Source organism: Pygocentrus nattereri, chromosome 24, assembly GCF_015220715.1.
Source record: "Pygocentrus nattereri isolate fPygNat1 chromosome 24, fPygNat1.pri, whole genome shotgun sequence".
In the NCBI taxonomy this organism is placed as follows: Eukaryota; Metazoa; Chordata; class Actinopteri; order Characiformes; family Serrasalmidae; genus Pygocentrus; species Pygocentrus nattereri.
This window is the reverse complement of record NC_051234.1, coordinates 30047481-30073239: the sequence shown is the minus strand read 5'-3', so window position 1 is coordinate 30073239 and position 25759 is coordinate 30047481. Positions and strand designations below refer to the sequence as shown.

Here is a 25759-nt window from a genome sequence, read left to right as displayed (position 1 = left end):
AAGTCCCCCTTATTTCTATAGCGCATTTAAAAGACCAGTGTCGGCCAAAGTGCTGCAGTAAAATAAATTAAATTACCCTCTACTAACTAATCAATATTATTCAATACGTTGATCAAGGAAAATAAGTAACAACATGTGCACAAAACTAAAGAAATAAAAGAAATAATATTCATCCATCCATTTTCTAAGCCGCTTCTCCGTCAGGGTCGCGGGGGGTGCTGGAGCCTATCCCAGCAGTCTTCGGGCGGAAGGCAGGATGCACCCTGGACAGGTCGCCAGTCAGACAGGGCAGACAGACAGACACAGACAGTCACTCACACCTGGGGCAATTTAGCATGTCCAATTGGCCTGACTGCATGTCTTTGGACTGTGGGAGGAAACCGGAGAACCCGGAGGAAACCCACGCAGACACGGGGAGAACATGCAAACTCCACACAGAGAGGACCCCGGTCACCCGGCCGGGGAATCGAACCCAGGCCCTCCTCGCTGTGAGGCGACAGCGCTACCCACCCACAATATATTCAATATGAGACAGATGACGGCACATTTAGCACATATGCATGATGAAAGAGGGATCAATGGCGTCCCGGGCTGCGAGTGAAAGCGGAGGATAAGCGGCTTAGAAGAGGAATGAATATAATGTTCCGTTGTTTGTTTCCACGCTTGAAGGAAAACTGTGCCGATTTTGTTTTTGGGCCTCACTGTTTGTGATACATCATCACTTTGTTCCACTTTCGCCTTTGACTGTGCTTTGTGAATGATTCAGCAGCACTGCTGTGTCTGATCCACTCAGACCAGCACAACACACACTAACACACCACCACCACCACCACCACCACCATGTCAGTGTTACTGCAGTGCTGAGAATGATCCACCACCCAAACAGTACCTGCTCTGTGAGGGTCCATGGGGGTCCTGACCACTGAAGAACAGGGTAACAGAGTATCAGAGAAACAGATGGACTACAGTCTGTAACTGTAGAACTACAGAGTGCAGCTATACAGTAAGTGGAGCTGATAAAGTGGACAGTGAGCGTAGAAACAAGGAGGTGGTCAGAATGTTACGCCTGATTGGTGCACAAGACAGGAGTGGAATCCACGGCGTCACAGGTGGCGACTAAGGTGGGCAGAGTATTTCCATATTTGAACACTGAGCTGGTTGAGAGATGCGCTGTAGGGCCGAGGGTTACGATGTGTTCCGAGGAGAGGAATAATCACTGTGTGAGCTAAAAGGGGTCGAGGGCATTCCTCCCACTGCTGGTGCACACACAGATACGGTTTGGACAGGAATAAGTGCCCACAACAGCTCTCCTGTGACGGGAAACTTCAAAGGCAAAGCACATTTTAATGTAACAGCTTTCAGTCACACTTGCTGCCCTCTAACAGAACTGTGTGCGTCTCTATCACAGCCCGTCTGCATCACGAAACACGTCCAAACTGATCTTGTGAGCTAAAAATGACTATATTTACACTTAAAGGAACATAGCACCACTTTCTGACTTCGTCTGCTTTGTGAAATGAAATATTTACATTTCAAAAACGCATTTAATATGAAAAATACATACTTTTAATGTTTACACTAAACATGAGCATGAAAAAGATGGGATGCTTCAGGGGTTCATTAGTAAATCCAATGGTTCTGTATATTGGGCTCTATATTTATGGTATATTTCTTGCTTAAATGGTTCTTTGCGTGGTGAAATGGTTCTTCAGATTGATGGAGAATGTGCTGTATATGGTTCGGTCGGTCAGTCCATAATGTCGGTCAGGCCATTTGAACATGCTAAATATTTGAACATGCCCCTTGTGTGTGTGTGTATGTGTGTGTGTGTGTGTCTGTGAATGTTTCTGTCTGCCCTGTGATGGACTGGCAACCTGTCCAGGGTGTATCCTGCCTTCCACCCGATGACAGCTGGGGTAGGTCACCCCCATGACCCTGAGGGAGAAGCGGCTTAGAAAGTGTGTGTGTGTGTGTGTGTGTGTGTGTGTGTGTGTGTGTGTGTGTGTGTGTGTGTGTGTGTGTGTGTGTGTGTGAGAAATGGGTTAAGTGACAAAGACACATATAGAACATATATTCCAAGCCGATCGTGTTTCTGTGTTCCTTCTCTATGTATGAGAAATCTAAAATCATGGTATTGACTCAGTCACTAATTCATCCTGTTCCCAGCATCCACTCATTTCTTATCCATCACTGTATGAGTCGCTGGGTTTGCACAGGAATACGTGTAATAAAAGTCTAGAGTTTTGAATGAATGAGGTTTAGAAGGTCTACAAAGTGTACATGTTCATTATTTTAAGGCCAGATCCTCTGCATCAATAAATCCCGGCTCCTAAAGCGTCTCTTTGTGGTGCCCCCTGTCAAGCATTTGGAGTATAACAGGCTACTTTACACAAGCTCCTCCAGTTTACGATGCTTTTGATTTTATGGTTCTCAGCTGGGTCTATGATGCGTCTATGAAGTCGCGCCTGCTTTCGGTCTGCCTACAGCTTTGACTATCTACATCCTCCCTGCTAATCGTGAAAACAACCGAATGAAAGCTTTTTGATGTGCTGGTGAGTTTGTGTTGGGACCCCAAACTACTGTGAATAATTCTACACAACACATTCGTGCTCCACTGTGGATAAAATGCTTGTAGCTCTGCTTGTAGCAATGCCCCAAACCCTAAACCTGCACTGTGATTTGAAATAAATGCTTTGAAACGATAGAAAAGCAATTTGTGAGGTGTTCTAATGTTCGTCCTGTGCAACTTAACGGGCTTCCAGTAATTAGCAAGAACCTGTAAATACAAATGGCTCAAGCTTGGAGCTCAGAGCAAAACTAAAGTAACCACCAGGACCAGAAGCGAATTCCACGTCCTTTGTCCTTTATTTGAGCGTCTGGCAAACTGCATGCATGTTTGTTGTGACTGCGGCTTTCAGTCCAGCTGTCTTGGCGCTGAGCTCAAGAAGGAGCTGATACTGAATGTAGCTTACACACTTTGGAGGTGGAATATTTGGTAACGTTGGAGTCGATATGCAGTAACTGAGATGAAAGAAATGAACGCTAAAAGGTGCATTCAGTGTTATTAGATTCAAGTCTGTAACAGTTCATCTGTATTTTTAACCCAAATAGCTCAAAAATGGCCTAAAATTCATGTCCAAAAAGAAAAAATATGACTAAAAATGCTGAAAACGGACTACTATCTTGTATAAGTTAAAATAACGCATGGCCACGACTTAGTAAGGCGTGGGAACGAGATCCTAATGCGTGGCCGCTGCTTAGTAAGCCACGATCCCGTTCCCACGCCTTACTTCGCCATGGCCGCGACATAATCATCTCAATCCCATGCCTTACTAAGTCGTAGCCATGCTTTCGGATCTTGTTCCCATGCGTTAATAAATTGTGGCCACACATTCTTTTTATTTACACAGGATGTCATCATCAGGGCTCTGTAAAAAAAACCTACATTATTCTACAGTGTTTACAACAGTAGCTACAGTTAAACCATAGTAAAGGGAGGAAAGGTGATCTATAGTGTCTATAGTAGACTTTGGTACTTTAGTATATACTGTGTATTACAGTACATTCTAAAGTAATACTATAGCGTACACTGTAGTCTATAGTATAATAAAGCATTAAGCCACGAGAGGCCGTGCTTCGCTTTGCGTCATGCCTAAAAACACCCTTCCCGTGATAAACCCGCAGTAACGCACCGCCTCAAGTGGCTTATTGCTTTTATAAAATGAAAGCCAAAAAAAAAATATGTTAGAATGCACACTTTTTCAGAAAATAACGTATTATTATTATTATTATTATTAATAATTGTCGACATTTGTATTCCGCCAAGAAATGTAGTTCCTTTCAGAGTCTGGTATCGTTGCCAAGCAACCATGCACTACTAGCTAAATGAGGAGAACGGTACGTCGCCTATCGCCGTATATCGTTTTTTTTTTTTTTTACTTTTCCTCGTATAACAGTGAACATGTGATAACAGCACTGTTTAATGCAAAAACCTTCGCTGTATGAGCACTTTATGGTCACCAAATGACCACCACCAGTCTTATTTAGTGCTAATCCAGCGGCGCCCTCGTCTCTGAGGCTCAATCTCAAACAGCTCCCTGCTCCCTACGTAGTGCAGTAACATAGGGCTTTAATTATGGATCCTGCACCCCAACAGTGAATAACGTAGCTGAAAACCAGTCATTTTGGACTCGATGAATGATGCACTATTTGATTGTAGAGGCTAGAATTTTTTAACTTTTATTTAGGGAGTTTTATTTAGGGAGTACGGAGCCGTTAGGGGTCCTGGGCTTGACGCTAATGCGAGCTCTGACTGAAACACGGACGTTTGAAACGTGCAAGGCGTTCAGCGACTTTAGACATTGACGCCGTTTTACAGTACTTTAAATCAAGCCTGTGATGTTGACGACGGAGTTGTTTAGGCTGTTAGCGATCTTTTAGCCTGTTCGCTAGCTCCCCAGCCCAGTTCTAGTTAAGAACAAACGTTTTCAGCCTCACAGTTTAGACAAAAAACGGGTTATTGCTTCATCAATACACCCATGCGAACAGCACGAGGGGCAAAGCTCAATTCATTAACAGCACGACGGCGCAGTGATACAGAGCGATGCGATGCGGTCATACCCGGTATATCGTGGATTTCACCACGGCTTTGAAGGCGGCTCAGCCAATCAGATTTAAGGACCGAAATTACAAACTACTGGGGGCAGTCGTGGGCTGGAGGTTTGGGAAACAGCCCTGTGACCGGAAGGTTGCCGGTTCGATCCCCTCGGCTGACAGTCTGTGACTGAAGCGCCCTTGAGCAAGACACCTAACCCCCAACTGCTCCCCGGGTGCTGTGGATAGGGCTGCCCACTGCTCCGGGCATGTGTGCTCACTGCCCCCTAGCGTGCGTGTATGTGGGTGCTCCACTGCACGGATGGGTTACAGGCAGAGGTCTAATGACCAAAGGTTGTGAATTCTGTATTAAAGCATATTATTATTCTTATTTCTAGTTTATTAAAGAATGTACTGAGGTGTTTAAGTGCAAAGCGCAGTGGACTCTACTCCTCTACAGCGGCGTTATACTCACTGTTTACTACAGTGTGGTTGGGTCAGGCTGTGAGCCGCCTCGCTTCCCCAAATCCAGCGTGGGCGCTGAACGCTAAACAAAGAATTAAAAGCGCTCGGCTCCTTTCCCCTCTCCGCTCACTCGCTCGTGTGTGTGTGTGTGTGTGTGTGTGTGTGTGTGTGTGTGTGTGTGTCGTGCTCGCTGCATGCTCTCAGCAGGCGAGCCAGCCAGTGTGAGCTGCGCGGCGCCTCGGACGAGTCGTCCACGCTCGGGTAGAGGAGGAAGAGGAAGCGCGCGCTGCTTTGCGTGGATTTGTCCGTTTCTCGAGCACATTTCGGAAAAAGGTGGGGGGGGCGCGATGTGTCCAGAGCCGAGCCGTGTCAGTCTGCGCCCCTGACCCCGGGCAGCCAGCCCGTCTTTATGGAGGCGAAAGAGAAAGAGCGAAGCGAAGTAGCAGCCAGCCCACTGCGCCCCTCGCTCCCTCCCTCTGGAGCCCGATGTCTGAGCGATGGTAACGCATGACCGAGGCGGGAGGGACCATGGCTGAGCGGGCCAGCAAATTCCTGCTGATCGTGGTGGGCTCCGTGTTCTTCATGCTGATCCTGTACCAGTACGTGGCCCCCGGCGTGATCGGCTTCGGCTCCCCGCACGGCTACCTGGGCGAGGAGGACATGACCATGTTCCCCACCCCGGACCCGCACTACGTGAAGAAGTACTACTTCCCCGTCAGGGACCTGGAGCGAGCCGTGGACTTCGAGATCAAGGGCGAGGACGTGATCGTGTTCCTCCACATCCAGAAGACCGGCGGTACCACCTTCGGCCGCCACCTGGTGCAGAACGTGCGGCTGGAAGTGCCCTGCGACTGCCGCCCGGGCCAGAAGAAGTGCACTTGCTACCGGCCCAACCGAAAGGAGACGTGGCTCTTCTCGCGCTTCTCCACGGGCTGGAGCTGCGGTTTGCACGCGGACTGGACCGAGCTCACCAACTGCGTGCCGGGGGTCCTCAACAAGAAGGAGAGCAAGAGCAAGAAGCTGAGGTAGGCTCCTGCTTCTGCTGCTCACTGTCCTTATTGTTCTTATTGTTTGTCAGTGCGGGTTTGGAGCTCCTGTGAAGGGCAACCCCACCAGATTTTCTGTCTTTTTTCTGGATGGAGATGTGAACAGGGTCATTCCGAGTCGGTTTGGTGTGAAAGGGTTCGAGCCATTTAATTACTGTCCAAAGCCACCAGTAAACCTACACGTGCCTCCTGAGCTTTTTGATAAAATCCTGAAAACTACAAGTTTCCTCGAGGGGCTGTTTTGCCTCCAAACACATCTCAAATTTTAATCACAGAACTATCATGAAGCATGTGTCGGACCCCAGGCAGCACATATCCATATATACTGTATTTCTGTGAGGGAGCTTTTAGAGGTGGACGTCTGGTTCCCATCACCACCACTGTGAAGACATCTGTCAGTTTCTCTAGAGCGGAGGGTTTCACACTAGCCCACTCTGAACGGCTTTGTTTACATCTCAGCAGTTTAAATATGTAAAACAGGGGTGTCCAGTCTTGTCCTCAAAGGGCCGGCGTGGCTGCAGGTTTTCACTCCAAACAGGCCGGAGCTCACCCGATTCTACTACTTTAATCAGTTAGTCTTAGTCTTCAAACATGTAATCAGGTGACCTCCTGCTTTGCTGGAGCCATGCCGGCCCTTTGCGGTTGAGATTGGACACCCCTGTTGTAGAATTTTTGGAAAGTTGGTGGAGTTGCCCTTTAAAGCAACAGTCAGGGGGTTGACAACGCACAATGTCCCAAGCCAAGGATTACACCGAATGTGAAAGTGGCTGGGATGTCAGCAATCATTCCACACCTCTGTACAACAACAACAACAACAAAAGTATCTTATTCTGAGATGAAGACGTTTCCTGTTTATCCTCCATTAAACAGGACAGCCAGAGCTAGACTTCAGCATCGTACGTGGACGTTTCCTACTGGTTTTCGTACCAATGCGAGACTCCAGCTGCTTTGTTGTTCTGCCCTGGGCCAATAATTATGCCTCAGTTCTGAAACACCTACCATGTACATCTACCTAATCTCAACCGCACTCCTCTCGCCCGGTGTCCCTGCTGACCGAGCAGCCAACGGCCTCGGAAAAGAAGGGATATTTAAATCGGCGACACTGGAACGACAAAATAGTCGATGAGACGTGACGCGTCGAGATCAGCATGTTTCTTGTTTGTCTGTTTTCGGGAAAGTCCACTCAGCCAGTTTCGCTACAAGAGCTGAACCACAACTCGCGTTTTTTTTTTCTAAAGAGCTCAAACTGACAGGCTGCTGCCGCAAACATGACACAGCACTGACGCTGCGTATCAGTTACAGCCTTGGAAAACAGTCGTTAGGTAAATGCTGATGTTGTGGATGACAGCATGCTGCTTGGTGGCTGTAAGCTTACGTTAATTGTCAGCCACGCCAGTCTGTTTGTTTAAAGGGGAATCCCACTGATTTTCCAAAATTTCTGCTTAATTCAGGGGTTTGAGATGGAAACAAAGTCATTCAGAGAGGTTTAACGTGAAGTGGCTCATTGTGGAGACACTCACTGACTCAGATTTCCGTACAGCGGCGATGGTGGGAACCCAGGCTCTCAATATTTCCAGCACAAATATAGCTTTAATTTTCACAGCCAGCGGACCTACATGTGTCTTCTGAGTTTTTATATATGTAACGTTAATGTTGGGGAAATGGTGATAAATCTTAAAAGATAAAATTACTTTGGGTGCTGTTTTGCCATATATTTTGCCCTGCATGTTCTCCTCTCGGTATGAATACATTAAAAAACCCTCATTTTAGAGCATAATCTGCTCAGAACTATCATTAAACAGTGTCTCAGTATTCAGGCAGTGAATTCATAACCATTTCATGTAATAACTTTCAGTGAGGGAGCTTTTAGAGGTGGACGTCTGGTTCCTATCATCCCCACTGTGAACCGTTCTGGCTGTTTCTCAAGAATGGAGCGTTTTACACCAAACCACTCTGAATGACTTTGTTTACATTGCAGTGCTGTAATTATGCAGACGCGTGCAAAAATTGGTGGACGTCATCTTTAAACTCTTCCCTCTAAAGTAAACCTTAAACGTGATGAGATAAAAGCTCAGTGTTTCCTCTGGCTTTAGTTCAACGACGGAAAACCCAAACAGTGTTTTTTTTTTTTCCTAAGTGTGATCGCAGCTTCTCCACTTTGTCAGCTCAACATGTAACACAGTCGTTTCTGCTGTTCTGCCTTATCTGTTATTAGTCTACTTCAGGTAGTGTTTATCAGATTGTGTTGCCTTTCAAAATTTCTGCATAGCTCCACTGTGGCGATGTAAATAAGGTCATTGGGAGTGGTTTTACATGAAATGTGTAATGGTACAGAATCTTACCAGCTCTAATTCCTTTGCAATTGAAGTGGTGATGACAGAAACCAGGAGTCATCATGTCTACAATGCAAACATAGCCGTTTTATTTAGGTCCAAACTGGACCTACACAGGCCTTCTAAGTTGTAATATTGATAATGGCTGTGATATCTGGTAGGCTTCGTCTTTTTTGGGTGCTACAACTTTAACTCTCCAATATGAATATGTTTTAGGTCAGAATAAAAATGATATCTCAGGCAGGGGGCAGCATATCGATAACCATTTCAATTGTCGGTGTTCTGTGAGGTCGCTTTTAGAAGATAGGATCCAGACGTCTGGATCCTATCGCCACTCTTGGGACCAATTCTGACTTTCTCTTGATGTGAAGGTTCTCTAGAGGGGAGCGTTTCATACGTACATCTCAGTCATTTTGGGAAATAGCAGTTCATTCCTTGAGAAAATGTCAGTTAATTCCATGGGAACTTCACAAAACGGCGGCGTGAGTCTATAGAAAGAAGCCATTCATCATTCCTTAACACCACAGATTGTTTACAGTCCACTGTTCATGTATGTGATGCACACTGTGACTCATGTTTCAGAGAGCTGTAGCGATGGTTCAGACAAATGAGGCATGCACTAACACACCCAGGCTTTTTTCCCTTCCCCTCCTACTCCTTTGCCGTGTTCCTCAGCTGGAACATGGCCCGTCCGTGGTTTTTCTGATGAACGTTGTACCGCAGAACCCCTGCTGTGAGCTCCGTGGCAGAGGGAGCAGAGAAAACTGAGCTGCCGTTTAGGGCTGAATAGAGTGGGCAGAGATTCAGGGCCAGTCGGCTGCAGGGCCGGGCTGATGGAAATTGGGCATTTCATGGATGGTTATGTCCAATCGGGGGTGGGTTGGGGAGGGGGTATAAAAACCAGCTCAAGTGGCCTAATGCCTTACACTGTCGGCTGAGCACATCAATTAGGTCTTGAAGCATGGACCTAATCTGGGCTGCTCTGCCAGAAGAGCCTGTGGTTATTGCTGGCGTGCATCATGAGCTCGCGCTTCCAGCGACAGCCAAGCATCAACAAGCAAAGCTTCATCCACGAGGGCTGGCAATGTGGCCTGTGCATGCCCTCTGATGGAAGTGTTATATAATTCATTGAAGCTACTAAAGGTTCATTTTTACACCGTGTGTAGTGCACATGGCCTAGAACTGAGATCTCCGAAGTTTGCCCTTTGACAATGTGCTGTCGCTGTGAAGTGGGGCTGGGCTGTAAGAAGTTATCAATGTTATCAATGTGAATTATGCTAGAATATGCTTTTCTGTGTATATTGCGAGGGGTCAACACTAGAACTACTGCATGTACCATAAAAAGATGAGCCTGTGAACAAAAGCCAGTGTATATTAACTCTATAAGCTGCGTAACGCATTAGCCCTTTTACGTCATTAGGTTTCTTAAAGGGGGCCTGTTTTTCCCTTTCCTTTAGTGTTAGATCTACTTTTTGTGCCTGTAAATGGGTCTTCAAAGCTGCAAAGCTCTGAATACAAATGCCTGAAATGCCTCGTTGGAGTTCTGGCCCTATTCCTTTGTTACAAGATGACATCATCTCGTAACACACTTCTGATTGCCCGCCTGCTGGCAAGCTTGGCACGCCCTCATAAAGTTCACAGGAATTACTTGTGGTGGAAAAGTGTGTTCAGTGTTGTAGCCGAGTGGAGACGCTGACCGGACTTTCAGGATCAACTCTGGCTCAAGCTGATACGGCAGAACCGACACCGCTGGAGAAACAGTCTCAGCAGAGTTTCAGCTGCTCAGGAGAGAACGGTCTGTCTGCAGACTGCAAGACAGGGGCGGAACCGCTCTGGCACTTGACCAATCAGAGCATGCTGGGCCCGTCAGGAGGCGGGGCTTAAAGACGCAGGAGCTCTAATTTCAGACAAAGGGTGAATAGAGATCTATAGTATAAGAAACATAATGTGTTTTTGGAAGATTGAAGCTATAAATCTATTCTAGTAGACCCAAAAATTATATTATGAGCATTAATACGTTCTCTTTAAATAACATTTTTGCAAATGTTGAATTAAAAAAATAACAAAAAAAAAATCATTATACTTTTATAAATGACTGACCTCGCCCCTTCACTCTGGTGGGACGCTCCCAGATGTATAGTTTTGATTATTGACGGTAGGATCCTTAAAAAATAGCGAAATAGAGACCCTCAAAAGAAGAAGTGACGGGTGTGTAAACAACATGGTTTAAAATTTCTCTTCACTGTTTCAAATGTCTGAAAATTTTTCATTTTTCAGTGTTGAAATTCCAAAACGTATTTTCCCATGCCTGTTTTGTTGAGTCCGCATTTTGACCAGTCCTTTGATTTTTTTTTCCTCCTGTTTTCCTTAAAAAAGTCTTTTTTTTGTGATTGTTGAATTAAAAAATGACCGCACTTGTAATTTTTCATATCTTTTGGTAAATCTGGCACTCCTGTTTTCCCAGTGCATGTCACAGATTCCAACCTGTTCTCAAATAAAGATAAAGCTAAATATCGTGAGACATATTGTGTATTGTGAGAACGTCTTCCATGACCTGCCCTCACTACGGAGTCAGTGCTCGTTTTGCCACAGTCACTAAACTTTCCGTGAAAGGGTTTATTGACGCTCTTCCAGAACTGGTATGTAATTCAGAGCGAGAACTGGATTAATCTCCTGCTCTTTAATGGGTTTTATGGTAGCTGCAGTAACTCATTATGATCATCATAAAGTCCGCAGTAAAGACTCGATTATCTGCATGTCCCTGGGGTAATCTCTGTGATAGCCCACCCCTCCACACACTCTCTCTCTCTCACACACACACACACACACACACACACACACACACACACACACACACGCTGAGTGCTTTAGTTCACAGCGTGGCTCTACTAGAAATAGAACAGCAGCTCCTGAAGGAAGTGTCAGTGTTGGTTAGTATCCTAGCCGATCCTCACCCTGCAGTGTAGACTGGGATGGACTGAGGTGGCAGCAGACAGATGGCAGTAGTAATGGCATCTGAAATTTGGGGTTGAGCAGCTGTGGGTGTTCTCTCACCATGCCCAGTGCTTATTCGGTGGTGTGCGGTGTCAGTGAAAGTGTTTGACAGAATTGATCCATTTAAAATGGAATATAAGGCCATTTCTCTTAATATTTCCCAATCAAGTCCTACTTCGTTTTTTCCACTTCAGTTGTAACTAATTCAATGAAAAAGCGTCGATTTATTTACTGGTTTTAAACGTCTACGCGAATAGAACGTATTTCTAAATAAACACATCGCTGGTGTCAAACGAAAACCCTGTATCTCCAAGATGGTAACTTTACAGGAAAACGAGAAAACCTACTCTACTTTTAATGTAAGTCAATGGAACCAGATTTTTTCCCAAGCTGTTTTGAGCCATTTCTTCTGGCCCATTCATCATGAAACAAATAAAGTAAAGGACAACTGGCATTTTCAAATGATACTGAAAACTGGAAAACATCAGAAATGGAGATGTGAGGTTTTCTTCTGACAGCAGCAGATCTTTACGTTTAACTGAGAAGCTTTTACAGGAATTATTTTCAGAGGAATTGACTTTTATGGGAATTTGGCTGTATAAATGTGAAGGAGTTGAAATTAATGTGCAGTTTATCTGCATGAGACCTAATACAGTTGAGAACTAGTACAGTTGGCCCAACTCCTGGACCAGTTTGACCACCATGGAGCTTCCTACTATACAACGATAGGCAAACCTCACCTGCATGAACTGACCCTCCTGTTGATGCTGCTGCTGCACAGACTCGACCTCTTTACTCTCCTGCTTTTCTGTATTTTAATACTTCATACTAATGTAACTAAATCTTGGTTCCTCTCAAGGTTTCTTCCTCTTGTTCTTAGGGAGTTTATCCTGCCGCCGTCGCCTTTGGCTTGCTCAGGGGGTCCGGAGCCGGAGTTTTCTGTAAAGCTGCTTTGCGACATTGCCACTTGTGAAAAGCACAATATAAATAAACTTTGACTTTTTTGTTTAGTTTCATCAGTGAGGCATGAGGATGATTCTAGAGACAAGGCAGAAAAATAACCACACCGCTTGCGTTCGGCAATGCGGGCGGGGCTTAAAGGCACAGGAGGTCTAATTTCCGACAGAAGGTGTGTAGAGATCTGTAGTATGAGGAACATAATGTGTTTTTGGAAGATTCAAGTTATAAATCTATTCTAGTAGACCCAAAAATAAAATTATGAACACTTATGAAAGTGAGCGTAATACATCCCCTTTAAATAACATTTTTGTGAATGTTTAATTAAAAAAATATACTCAGAATTTTTGAGGCCTTTTATACTGAGGCCCTTCACTCTGGTGGGACGCCCCCAGATATATATAAAGTATAGTTTTGATTATTGACGGTGGGATCCTTAAAAAAATAGCAAAGAAGAGACCCTCAGAAGAAGAAGAAGGGTGTCATGTAGGGGAATTTCTTTTAGTCCATCCATCGTAAAATTTACAAACAGTGTAAAGAGTAACAGATACTTTCAACGGTCAAAATGACAAAAATGGAGATACAAGGTTTTCTTCCGACAGCAACGATATATCATATAATACATGAAAGTCTGAAAAAAGGATCCCAGTTTTGAGTTTGAAAGGGATCTGTTCAAAATGGATTGAATTGGACTGAATCGGTTTAATTCAACCCATCGTTTTTTCAGTGAATAGTCAGCCTAGTCAGTCATCTACTGAACATTCTTGCTGGAGAGCATGGCTGCTCCAAAGTATAGGAAGCTTGGTTCGTTGTGTTTTGTCTTGGCGAGTACGGCATCTCAAGGTATCGCCTGGAAAGGTTTGGAGGGAAGCTGGTAAGTAGAGCATTGGGAACACATTATTCTCAGGCAGCTGCACCAATTCAGTGTACATGTTGCTTCTTGTGTTATGTTTTTCTTAATGCATCGTTTTAAAGTTTCTCACGTCAGGTGAGGAGCTTGAGAACTCAGTGTGGTGCATCAGAGATTCAACCATGAAAACATAAAGTTGCAAATTCCTTCTGCCACAAAGAGTGGTAGGGTTTTGCTGTTTGGACAGAGCCTTAGAACGTCTGCAGGGCCAGATTCAGCTTCAGGTTAACCTGAAAGAAGTTTCGTTCCAGTCAGTCGTTCAAGCTACTTCCAGTTTGTCGTCTGATGTCTTCATTTTCCTGGATAACGACCTGCTTTGTTCGCACCAAATGATTTTACTTTTCTTGGGTTCCATCAATACCATGGTTTATCTCCATAGTGATTGGTTAGAGGCCTCATTTGCATATGCCGTGTGCCCCCAGCCACATTTGGCACATGGAGTGGATTTGAACCTCAATGCCAACATTAAAGCTTCCATTTGTAAACAGTGCTTTTATTGAATGAGCTGGTCATTTTCACTTCTGTATCTATTATTCCCCCTCAAATGCGCCGACGCTGACCGCTCACACCAGCCTGTCGACCTCCCCCAGCAGCAGACTGTTTGCAAGACAGTCAACAGTGAGCGAGACAGCTGCTCGACTAAACAGTCACACGGCAAACAACGTTATTCTTCACGTCCCTTCCACCCTTGTTTTACGGCCCTGCGTTTGTTTTGGCTGATTAGAATGCAGCGAGGCTTTTCCCACACGTCTCTGATTCCTGAACTGCCCGGCTGTGTGGGCAGTCAGAAGAGACATGGCTGGTTGTCACAGATCTGGGTTGGACACAGTAGTGGCACTGATGCAGACAGTGGGGCTTTTGAGCTAAATTTGGCCCTGAACCTCTTCGGGCAACCGTTCCTGGATATTAAGTCTATTTAAGGCCTATTCGGACACCTAAGCTAAAGGAAGGACTTGTGAAAAGGGTGGGAATCGATACTTTAGTGTCAGGCCGATTGGCAATTATGGAAAAAAGCGAAAAAGAGTCTGTATTGATTGGCTTAATGTTAATCATACATCCATTCTGGAGGATTAGCTGTTGGCAATGGTGAAGTGTTTCAACATTAGAGGTTTGCCCCCAGTTCCAGTCCAGTTCAGGGCAGCTGAAGTTCCAGTAAGTAAACTCAGATTCCTTTAGGGATAATCTTATCTAGATATATGTTGCCTTGGAAGAGTAGGCATGGGCAGATTGATACGGAAGCATTGATAATTCGGACAGACGTTTTCCTTTAAGAGTTGTTACTTGGGTCAGTTACGTGTTGTGCGTGTGCATTTGTCTAAGATATCAGGTGGTGTGACTGTGCAGTTATATGCATATCACTGTTGTCAGAGCAAAACCTTGTTCTCCATTTTTGTCGATTTTCAGTTTTGTGTAAATTTCATGAATGAAGGACCAAAATAAACGGCCAAAAATTATTGGAAAAAATTCTGGTTCCATTGACTTACATGGAAAGTAAAGTAAGTTTTTCCTTCTCCTGTGAAGTTTCCATTTTGGAGATATGAGGTTTTCTTACAACAGCAGCGATATATATATATATACACACACACACACACACACACACACACACACACACACACACACACACACACACACACCAATCAGGCATAACATTCTTACCACATCCTTGTTTCTACGCTCACTGCCCACTTTATCAGCTCCACTTACTGTATAGCTGCACTTTGTAGCTCTACAGTTACAGACTGTAGTCCATCTGTTTCTCTGATACTCTGTTACCGTGTTCTTCAGTGGTCAGGACCCCCATGGACCCTCACAGAGCAGGTACTGTTTGGGTGGTGGATCGTTCTCAGCACTGCAGTGACACTGACATAGTGGTGATGGTGTGTTAGTGTGTTGTACTGGTCTGAGTGGATCAGACACAGCAGTGCTGCTGGAGTTTTTAAACACTGTGTCCACTCACTGTCCATACATATTGCATACACAGTACAGTATTATTACAGTAACAGTCAACATTGCTGCATAAAATGAAACCTTTTCTGTCTTTTAATATGTTTTAATGCTCAGAGTCATACATGAGTTGGATTTTACCGTGGAGAATACCAGTAAATGCTTCTCAGAGTGGCACCGTACTCAGGAAAAAGCACAAAAACTCCTTTTCCACAGGACGTGATTGAATATTTATCGACATGGATTGATGTCGCACTGGACTGATATAACCTGCAGTTCATTTTCGAAGTTCTTTAATGAAGTGGGAGCACAAGGTCTGCTAAATTTACTGACATGGCAGATCACTTATGTAAAACTGGTCAGGATAATCACAGCACACAGTAAAACACAAAACAAGTGCGCAATAAAAACACTGCCAGTTTACACATTTCAGCTTTCAGCGATACCACGATTACAAAGGGCAACATCATGACGGTGATTGGTACGGCTACGTCGTGCCCTACTGAGCAACGTATAAAGATAAAATCAGACATTGACGGGCTCAAACACGAATGTTCAGCGTCCCTTTATTCATATGGGCCACTCTGAAGATCACCTTCAGTTGAGATGGAGCTGGAAAATGGAGCGCTTTCTGTATTAAAATCGTGGGAGTATTAAAGGCTCGGCGGCTGACTGTGAAAGGGGGTCAGGAGAGCGCCGGGATCAGGGGTTATAAATAGCTTCTCAATGGGTGAATCCTCTTTGGCATGCCGGTGTAGTTGTGGAGAAAGGTGCATCCTGGTGGTAATAATAGCGGCGCTGGGCTCCAGGATGTGATTTAGTGCGAGGCCTAAGGACAGGCCGGCCCCACGTGGGCTCCGAGCACGCTAAGCCCTTAACCGCCTGTCCACAGAGACAAACGAGGAGCAAGTTCTCTTCGGCTTTCCTTGCCTTTCACTTTCTTTCCGTTATCGTGACTCTCAGCGGTTTTTCCCACGTTCTAGTTCTTTCCCTGGTACGCTGCCTTCGTAGGAGCCGTCACCTCAACAGTCACCGCCATCCAGGCTAAAAAAACATTACTGCGCTTCATTTGAATGAAGCGATAAGCTACGAGAGGCTGGGCGTCACTGATTTTTATCTCAGGGAAGTGTGTTTTAAGCGCGACATGAAGCGGTCATTTCATGAACTTATTAACTATTTGTCGTATAACAATGAACATATGATAACAGCACTGCTTAATGTGCTTTGTGGTCACTAAATTACCACCACGTCATATTTAGCACTAATCCAGCCCTCTTCTCAAACGGCTCCCTGCTCCCTACATAGTGCACTGCATAGGAATTTTAATACTGGATCCTGCACCACAACAGTGAATAATACAGCTAAGAAAGTCATTTGGGACTCCGACACACCCCCTCGATAAATGAGGCACTGTTTGGCTGGAGAAGCTGGAATTTCGAAACCTTCCTTGCTAGGACACTATTTAGGGATTACAGAGCCGTTTGGGATTCAGCCTGGGTTTGACGCGACTTCTGACTGAAACACGGACATTTGAAGTGTGTAGACTATTCTGATTGAAGTGTATACGTGGACATATTCTATTCCAATTACGCAATTATTATTAATTATTAGGCTGCATGTAAACATGGCTGTTGAATGCTGATAGAAAGATGACATTTCCTTCAGGTGTTTTTTTCCTCTTCATTGGACGATGCAGCCGTGTTAGTTTGTCTAAAAACTATATTTTAACCGTTTTTGAGCTTCAAAATCTTCTAAATCTCAGCATTTAGAGATATAAGCCGCACTATCTCTTCACAACTTCAACAAGCTTCAGTGGCAGCGTGCTCACATTACGGCTCTTATGTTTCATCAATGTTTTCCCAATGAAACATAAGGAGTATTCCAATTCTGGCTCCTTGAGCAGTTCAGCATTTAAATGGATTGATGCAAATTAGGGTTGCAACAAACGACTAATTTGATAGTCGAATAATCGATCGATAACCGAAACGAATAATCGATTATTCGGATTATGAATCACAACATTAACTTTTACGTTGCTATTAGCATTTAAATTTAGCTTGAGGCTGTGAAGACAATGAAGATGGATAACATTCAAGAAACCACTGTTTTAATGAACTGTCCTGCTAATACAAAAGATAAAAAAATAAAACTCAAATATTTTTTTACAACCAAGAATGTGCAAACCAAGGACCTGCAAAGTAGCAGCAAGAAAATATAACACAACGTCTCCCTTTAATCAAGTGAATAAAAAACATTCTAAATTTGAATGTTGGCTGTTTGCTGTCTGTCTACACTCGATCTTTACCGAAACAGAGGAAAGTCGGTATTTCTCTGAGCTCCTGAGAGTCTCGCTCTTCTCCCTCTTCTCCGAGCTGAATCTTCTTCACACTGAGCCGCCGTGCTGTTAACTCTCCTGTGAGCACTAATCTCAAAACGCTCCTAGTGAACGCGAGAAAGACGTATAATGGCGTCACCAGTTAGTTGTCAACTAATTTGTTCATCGATTTTAGTTGACTAAGTCGAATAATCGTTGCACCCTTAATGCAAATACAATTAAAAACTAATAAAGATAATAAAAAAGCTGAAAGATAGCGGAAAAAACATACAATGACATGTTATTGGTCTAATGAATGGTCTTCTGTCTGCTGCTATAACACCTTTAGGGGGCAGCAGTGAGTAATGTTTGCTTATTTGAGCTCGACTTTGAGGCTTTAGTATCGACAACAGGGAACCAAGAGAGCCAGTTGTCCAATCTGGCTGCTTGTACTTTATTAGTTGTATACAACTAACAAAAAAGGCAATTAAATTAATTAATTAAAGTTCATTGTGAATATTTATAAGGCTGTTGATCATCAGCTGAAATTTCCTCCGGACAAGCTTAATAACAGTCTCTCTCTGCTGTCTCTGCTCTGCCGTCTGTAGATGTGTAAGGAGAAGGAAAGAAGGAATAAAGATGGCTATAATCATGTTGAGGAGCAATTTTTTTGTACTTAGATTGAATTAGAATTGGGCAGATTTTGTGTGAACTGAGCTTAATTCAATGAGAGCCCCTCGGTCACACTTTGACAGTAATTGGGGGACTTTTCACTCCGGCTGACCCTGTCTGACAGCAGAGCATGAACTGGAGCTGCCTTACTGATATCGCACCATTACCGTGTCCCAGAAAGAACTCATTTGAGAGGAGAGAAATGCTGAGCATGGCCTAATTTGTGAAATTGAGAATTATTGAAGCAGCCCACTTTACCAACCTGCGCCCCCGCACTGCACACTTAAAAATAAAAGTGCTAGAAAGAGTTGCCGGAACAATGTCATAGAAGTTCCCTAAAGAAATTTTCAGTGGGTGGTTCTTTAAAGAACTTAAAGACAGTTCTAAATGTGCTGTTATATCACCATGACGTCACAAACACTGTGTCACTCTGCTGAGATGCCGTTGCTAAGCAACAACTTTGACAGCTGTAGGAGGTGCTCAAGCCATTTAAACGTTTTTACTTCTTATTTTGCCGCAAACAGAAAATGGACACTGTTAAGACCACATCTGACCGACAGCCGATTTGGTCCGACTCTGAAGACGAAACGACACTAAATTCCCAAACTGTCGTCACCACTGAGCAGCTTTTCAGTCGGCAGCTGTGAAGAAGAACAGCTGAACAACCTGGAATCAGCCAGAAATGAACCCAACACTGTACGCCAAACTAAACTGTAGAAGCTTTACAGACCGGCTGGAACAAAACAACATTAATACTGATCTGGAAAAGCTGACCAAACTGAGCTGAACCTGATATTGGGCCAGTTTTACGGCTCAGTCTGATTTGGTACGACTCTGAAGATCAGACACATCTGGCGAATGGTGTTGGGTTCATTTCTGGCTGATTCCAGGTTGTTTAGGTTCTTCTGTCACAGCTGCCGACTGAAAAGCTGCTCAGTGGTGACGACAGTTTGGGAATTTAGTGTCGTCTCGTCTTCAGAGTCGGACCAAATCGGCTGTCGGTCAAATGTGATCTTAACAGTGTCCGTTTTCTGTTTGTGCGCAAAGTATGTCTTTTATAATGTTTTCTAAACACAGTACTGTGTAATATTGCATCTTGCCATGGTTTTGCTTGCGTGTCTGTGACATGGCGAGCTAGCCACAGGGCCTAGTCTCCAGATGTCAGCCACAGCTTCCTGTACGTTTGTCTTGGCTGTCGTGCACTTTCTGCTCGTGGAATCGAAGTTGAGAAGTGAAAGTGCTCAGATGGCTTTGGGTGGCGGGCAGCTGTGGGTAAGTTGTTGCTCTAACTGGGTCATTAATTCGGGACTGTGCAGAGGGTCTGCGTGTAAGTACCACCTGAAGCATAGCGGCTATATGTGTATAGGTCGGGATGGCCCGCTGCTCGGCCATGTCTGAGCGCGGGGACAGCCTTCGTGCTAATCCAATCAGATCAGTGGGGATTAAGGCCTGCCGACACCAAAGGAGACTATGGAGTTATTCAAATCCCTTTAGCGCTGGGCACCACCGTTGTACTGTACTCATACACAGCAGTGGGGAAAGAGACTGCCCGAGGGAGGATGGGCTCAGCTTGGACTTCAGAGGAGTTGTGAGGGTGGAGGATTATTTCGTGATAAAACGACCTCGCCATGTTTTAACTTAGCGTTTTCTCAGTGTTGCTACCATTTTAGGGTCTGAGTGATATGAAAAGTTTGTGACTGATGGCGATACAGATGTTTTAGTTCTGGTAACTGTTCATTTGGTAAAATTTGGATGCATGTTTTTGGTTTGATTTTCAGTGATCCCAGTAACATCATAATGCCCAGTGATGGTTTTTGGTACTGAAGTGTGCTTGTTCATTGTAAAACCAGTGTATATGCAATAAACGCATTCCTGCAATTGAAAAAATTCTTAATTTTTGGCCACAAAAGTCATTGGCTTGGTGCCCCTTTGGATTTAACCATGCTTCAACCACTGAGTTTTTGACCATACCACTAAAAGACTTTAATATCAGCTGATATTGTCGAACAACCAGTATATGAGTTGAGCATATAGGCCCTAAAATCTCGATCATTTTTATTGTTCTCAATTATTCATATGTGTCCTGAACCACTTTGACAGTTGTGTGCGACCTTAAGACCTAATTCACCAGTTTTCTAGTTGTGATATCAGCAAACAGGTGGTGACTGTCAGCGTAGCACCTCAGGCGTCAGAGATGTTTGTTCATTCGAGTGTAAAACAGTCCACTTAATTTGCTTTACCAATGTTTTTGTTGATACCACTAGAAGACCTCAGTATCAACTATTATCATCTCTTATCAACCGACCATAAACTGATATTGTCGACCAACCAGTATATGAGTTGGGCATATAGGCCCTGAAATTTTGATCATTTTTATCCTTAACAATTAGTCCTGAACCACATTGGAGCCACACGTTGGGCAAATAGGCCCCAAGCAGTCTTTATAAACCATCTACGCAGAGCTGCGGTCATTATGAAGTCCAGAAAAGTAAGGAATTGTGAACTGTGCTGAATTATGGTGTCATTTATTCTGTGCAAATGGCACAGTGGAGCTTGGGTTAGCACCGCAGCTAACAAAGGGGTAGGTTTCACTGTCCCTGCGTCCCCTCTCAGGGGTCAGCAAGACGTGGAATAACCAAGCAGAGGCCTGCTGGACTAGTGAGGGATTAGACCGAGCAGCAGCACTTCCCATTGAGATTAAAGTAGATGGAAGCACTCAGTTAACAGCCTCCTTTGCAGGAAGAAAGCTGCTGCGCTGGCATTTGGCCACTCTGCACTTTCCCTCGTGAATAGCGTCTTCTGAATGGCTAATTTATTTATTTGCCATGATGAATGTTTACAAGTCCAGTTTCCATGATGAACTAATCAGTGGTTGATATAAACAAACAAGTGGTTATTTCATGAGTCAGTAAGCAGTAAAAACCACTGTGAGTCACAGCATATAGACACAATCCAGTCAGATACAAATTACAGGGTTTCATCAGTGAGCATTCTTATTTGCTCATGTAATCCACACATAAATATACATTGGAATTGAACGGTCTTGGTTGAAGGGTATCTAGTATGTAATTGGATTGTTTGTTTGTTTATTTCAAGCAGATTTGACTTTCGATTTAGCTCAGTAGAAAATGTTCATGAACATACATCTACCACCTCCCTACAAACTGGATATGAAAGGCAGAAAGTCACATTAACACGTACTCGATCGACCAAGACCTGCTTTGAGTCCACATTTTGCTTCTTTAATGTAGATCTGGAGCTGTAAGACTAACGTTGCTAACACTAGAATCCAATAGTCACCCAAATAGCCCAAAGCAATTCAGTTCAAATACATTGCCAAAACTTCTCATAACCAGTTCAAACCACAACTAAGTCTTAAGTAAGGTTGCACAGGCTTGTTGGTGTGGTTTACGACCCAGCACGCCTTACTGTGAACTGAAAGGGATCCACTTCAGTCGGAGTGCTGTTCTAGAGTCAGTTTTTGTGACAATGACTGTCATAAATACAGAGGAATCTGAACCAGGATCAGTCCTGCCCCAAGTGGTGGAGTTGTCGTTTGAGCAGGTTGAGAGAAGGGGAGTTGCCCTTGAGTTGCCCTTGAGTTGCCCTTGAGTTGCCCTTGAGTTGCCCAGTTATATGTAGTTATGTTATAACTGACGTTTGGGGACAGAAACAGGCCTGAAGCCCCACGTTCTTTCAATCCAACGCCCTATAAATTCACATTCTTGCCTTCGGTTCCTGTTACGAAGTGTTATGTCATTCTGAAATTACCGAAAGGTCCTCCTTAATAAAATGCATCACTGTCAGCACAATCCGGGAAACACCCTCTGCATAAATGAATAAATATAAAAATAAACATGAACTGTACCCTAAGCAGATCCTACAAGGCACCTGTCACTGTGTCTGTTCACTGCCATGTTGTACAGGTGGTGCATGTTGGACCATGTTGATGATGGTGGGACCGTGCTGAGCTTTTCTCTGGTCTTTGCGGAAGAGAGACCCCAGGGACCATCCTGGCACAGGATAAAACTGTGCAGAGGCCTTTTACGTAAGGCCATTGCGTCAGATTGTGCCTCAGAAAAGTGCTAGCTCTGTAGCTTTGCTCTTTGCGGATGTAAAAATGTTTATTTCTAAATGAAAATCTTAAGTGCGACAATTAAAAAGTGGTCTGTGAATCTCTGGCGCGAATAAGTGACTGTTCAACAGATGTGACGACCAGTTCTCAGCTGTCTGTGCTGATGCGGCACTTGGCCCCATCTTCTCTGCTCTCCTGCTGGACGTGAGACAGGGGCTGTCCAGAGATCACTCCAAATTGATTCCTGGCAAGGACAAATTGCAGAGTGATGAGTGCTTAAGCAGACGACAGGCTTTGATTAGTGCCCAGTGGCTGCATGTGTGAATTTGAAGGACGGTTAGGGATTAACCACTTGAGAAGTGTGTAAGTGCGTCTGTGTCTGTTTTTGGACATATTTGGGACAAAAAAGTCCTGATTTTGTAGGAAGACCAGAGAAAAACAGGGCTAATGTGCAGTGGACAATGGTTGAGTTTAAGGTTAGAGTAGAGGTGTTATGTGCATATGTTAAATACATAGGGGTCATGCAGTGCTGTGCAAACAGTCTCCCCTGATTTATTTCATTACCAGTCAAAACAACCATCATGTGGAAGTTATTCATTTTTCAGCATCAGGAAAAAAGCAGAAAAAACACACTATCACATTTTCAGTGTTTAGTGTGTTTACTCTTCATATTATTACGGCTTGGCGTTCTTTTCAGGAGTTTTTCTAAGAAATCTGCTGGAATATTTTTCCACACCTCCAAAGTTCCCAAACCTATTCAGTGGTGTTGAGGCCTGGACTCTGGGGTGGCCAGTCCACTGTTCAGCTTCTTCGTTTGACGTGTCCGTCTCCTTTTCTCAGTGAGGTTCTTCTTGAGCTGCTACGCATCCTTTCAGACCCATAGGAGCCAGGCCTTCTCATGCGATTCTGGAAGAACGGTCAAAAATTCCCGTAAAGCTATTATATTAATAGAAGCTATTATAGCTGCAGAGAGTGTGCCGACATCATATGAAACCCTATGGATTAAGAACGGGATGTCACTCGCTTACAGTGTTGCAGAAAAGGTTAAGGTTTCCTCTTCTTCATGTAAGTGGGTTATCTTACCCAGTCTCCTCAGAAATTTCTCCTGAAAAACGAATAGCCTGCACTTAATGGCCGCTTTGACGGGATACTACATAAACGGAAGGGTGGTCTCTGACTTTTGCAGAACGCTGTATGCATGACCCCCCCCCCCTGGCATGCATGAGAACAAGTGAGCGTGAGGGAGGAATGGAAAGAGCACCAGCTGGCTTTTGTCTCACACTTTTCCCTTCTTTATAAGCAAAAACAAGCCGTGCCCATCTTGAGGAAGCAGGCTAATAATAGATTAGGAGCCTATCATGATGATCTCAGGCAATCTGTCACCTCCCCCTCTGTTGGAGGGAAATGGCGAGCTCGCTCGAGGAGCAGGAGCAGCACAGAATAAGCACAAATTAGCACTGGGACAGCAGCGCCAGGTCTCTAATTAAAAAGTGAGTGGAGAGAAATATGAGCAGGTACCGCGGTTTCGCGCAGATGACAGAAGCATCGGAACTGCATCTAAGAGACCGACTCCGACCACTCTGAGCGCCTGTTGTGTGTCGGCTCTCGTTTCTGGCTGAGTTTTTGTCCGAGTTCGTGCGTCGAGACACAAGCAGCTGATTCTCATGTTTAAAACACGATCTGAGGTATGAAGTCCCTGATTTATTAAACGTTAAGTCTGCTGTATTAATCATTAGATGAATATACATTCTACGCTGTTAGAAATGAAGGTTCTGTGCAGGTTTCGTTCACTAAGGTACGAACGCTCTAAATGTTCTCTCAAAGGTACTGCAGTGGTTTTATCTACATCACATCTGCAGCACATTCTCCATCATTTTAAAGAACTATATAGAACATTTTTTAAAAAGGGTTCTGTACAGCACCCAAAAGGGTTCCTCTATTGTTATGATGTCAAACCTGTAACAATAGCAGAACCCTTTTTGGGTGCTTTGTAGATCCCTTTTTAAAAAAGGTCCTATATAGAACCATCTGCAGCACATTCTCCATCAATCTGAAGAACCATTTCACAATGCAAAGAACCCTTTCGCCACGCAAATGGTTCTATACAGAGCTATTTTCCTAAGGAACCGTTGAAGAACCATGTTTACGTGCGTGGAGGGAGAAGGTGAAACTTCCTTGTGGTGATGAATTGCCGCTGCAGTAGAAAAGCACTTGAGCTCAGCACAGAGAGAGCAGCTACAGTGAGCTGTGAAAGTGTTAGTAGATGGCTCTGATTAACTGCTGAGTAGAGGATGTGAGGGTCCAAGGTGATGGGTGGTGATATTTTATCGTTATCATGATCGATTATGTCACATAATGCTGTTCTGAGCGTCGTCAGTACTTGAAGAACACTGAGCAGCTCCGTTTCCTTACAAACTGAGCGTAATGAGGCCTGTTTAACTGGGTTTAGAGCAGCGCAGCTTGTAAAACATTGAATAAAAATCACTGTAGTTGTAGGTTTAATCTTATATTTTGTATATGTGGCGTTACGGGTTCTGTTTTGTCTGTTCCAGCTTATTTCATCTCAGAAAAGAAACCCACAAATGTGAGTTTTCTCTGCTAAAAAATTCCGACAACCACTGTTTTATTACGATAATCACTGTTTAATGTCGTTTCAATGTCTTATGGTACCTCAGGCCTCAGAACTGCTGCTCTATTTAAGGTGGAACGGGAAAATTCGAGCAATAAACTAGAGAACATCTAACTTCAGCTGCATATCGCTGAAGAGTTAGTGGGGGGTGATAATAAATAATTGCCCCCCTCTTTGAAGGCGTTTGATCCCTAAATGACTAAAGCCCAGCAGTGAGGAGCTGAACTTTCGACTCCTCTGCTGTCCCTGCAGACGGGCAGGGTCGCCTACAGAGCGGCACTAGTAGCTGTTAATGAAGTGATGCTCTTTTATCTGAGGGTCTCATTTCAGAGGGAAGATCTCAACCGCCACCCCTTGTAACTGAGTTCTAATGGGCAAGGAGACCCTCAAAAACAAGCGATGGCGTAGAAATAAGGCCTGGTGGAGTATAAACAAGGCTAGCACAGAAGGAGCAAATCTGGATGGAGGCTAAAAAACTTCCAAGCCAAGTTGAAGGACGAAGCATCTCACAGGCACGTGGCATTGCAGAGGTCTCCGTCCCTCCGGAGAGGGGTACGGGAGCACGAGTGGGAGTAGACAGAGGAGAGATTGATGTACGTTTCACTGGAGATATTATTATCCATTTATGGCACTATTTATATCACTACTGCTGCTGCTGCGGCTGCTGTACACAAAGGGGAAGTACATATGTTGAGCTTGCCAGAGGCGAGGTTACACTCCAGCGAGTGCGCTTTATTAATGCTGTGATGAGGCTTGGCTGCAGCCTTGAGTTCTCTGGAGCTACACTGAGGAGGAGATGCATGCCTGTAGCTGTGTGTGGGATGTGG

General features: G+C 44.4%; 1 protein-coding gene across 1 annotated transcript in view; it reads left to right on the top strand.

Annotated features, from left to right (window-relative positions):
* Nucleotides 1-5215: 5215 nt before the first annotated feature.
* The window catches only part of hs6st1b (heparan sulfate 6-O-sulfotransferase 1b), a 120825-nt gene continuing 100281 nt past the window's right edge, over nt 5216-25759 (top strand). The window contains exon 1 of the mRNA XM_017710425.2: nt 5216-6083. Coding sequence (XP_017565914.1) covers nt 5566-6083 — 518 coding nt within the window. The 5' untranslated portion in view covers nt 5216-5565. The remainder of the gene's footprint in view (nt 6084-25759) is intronic.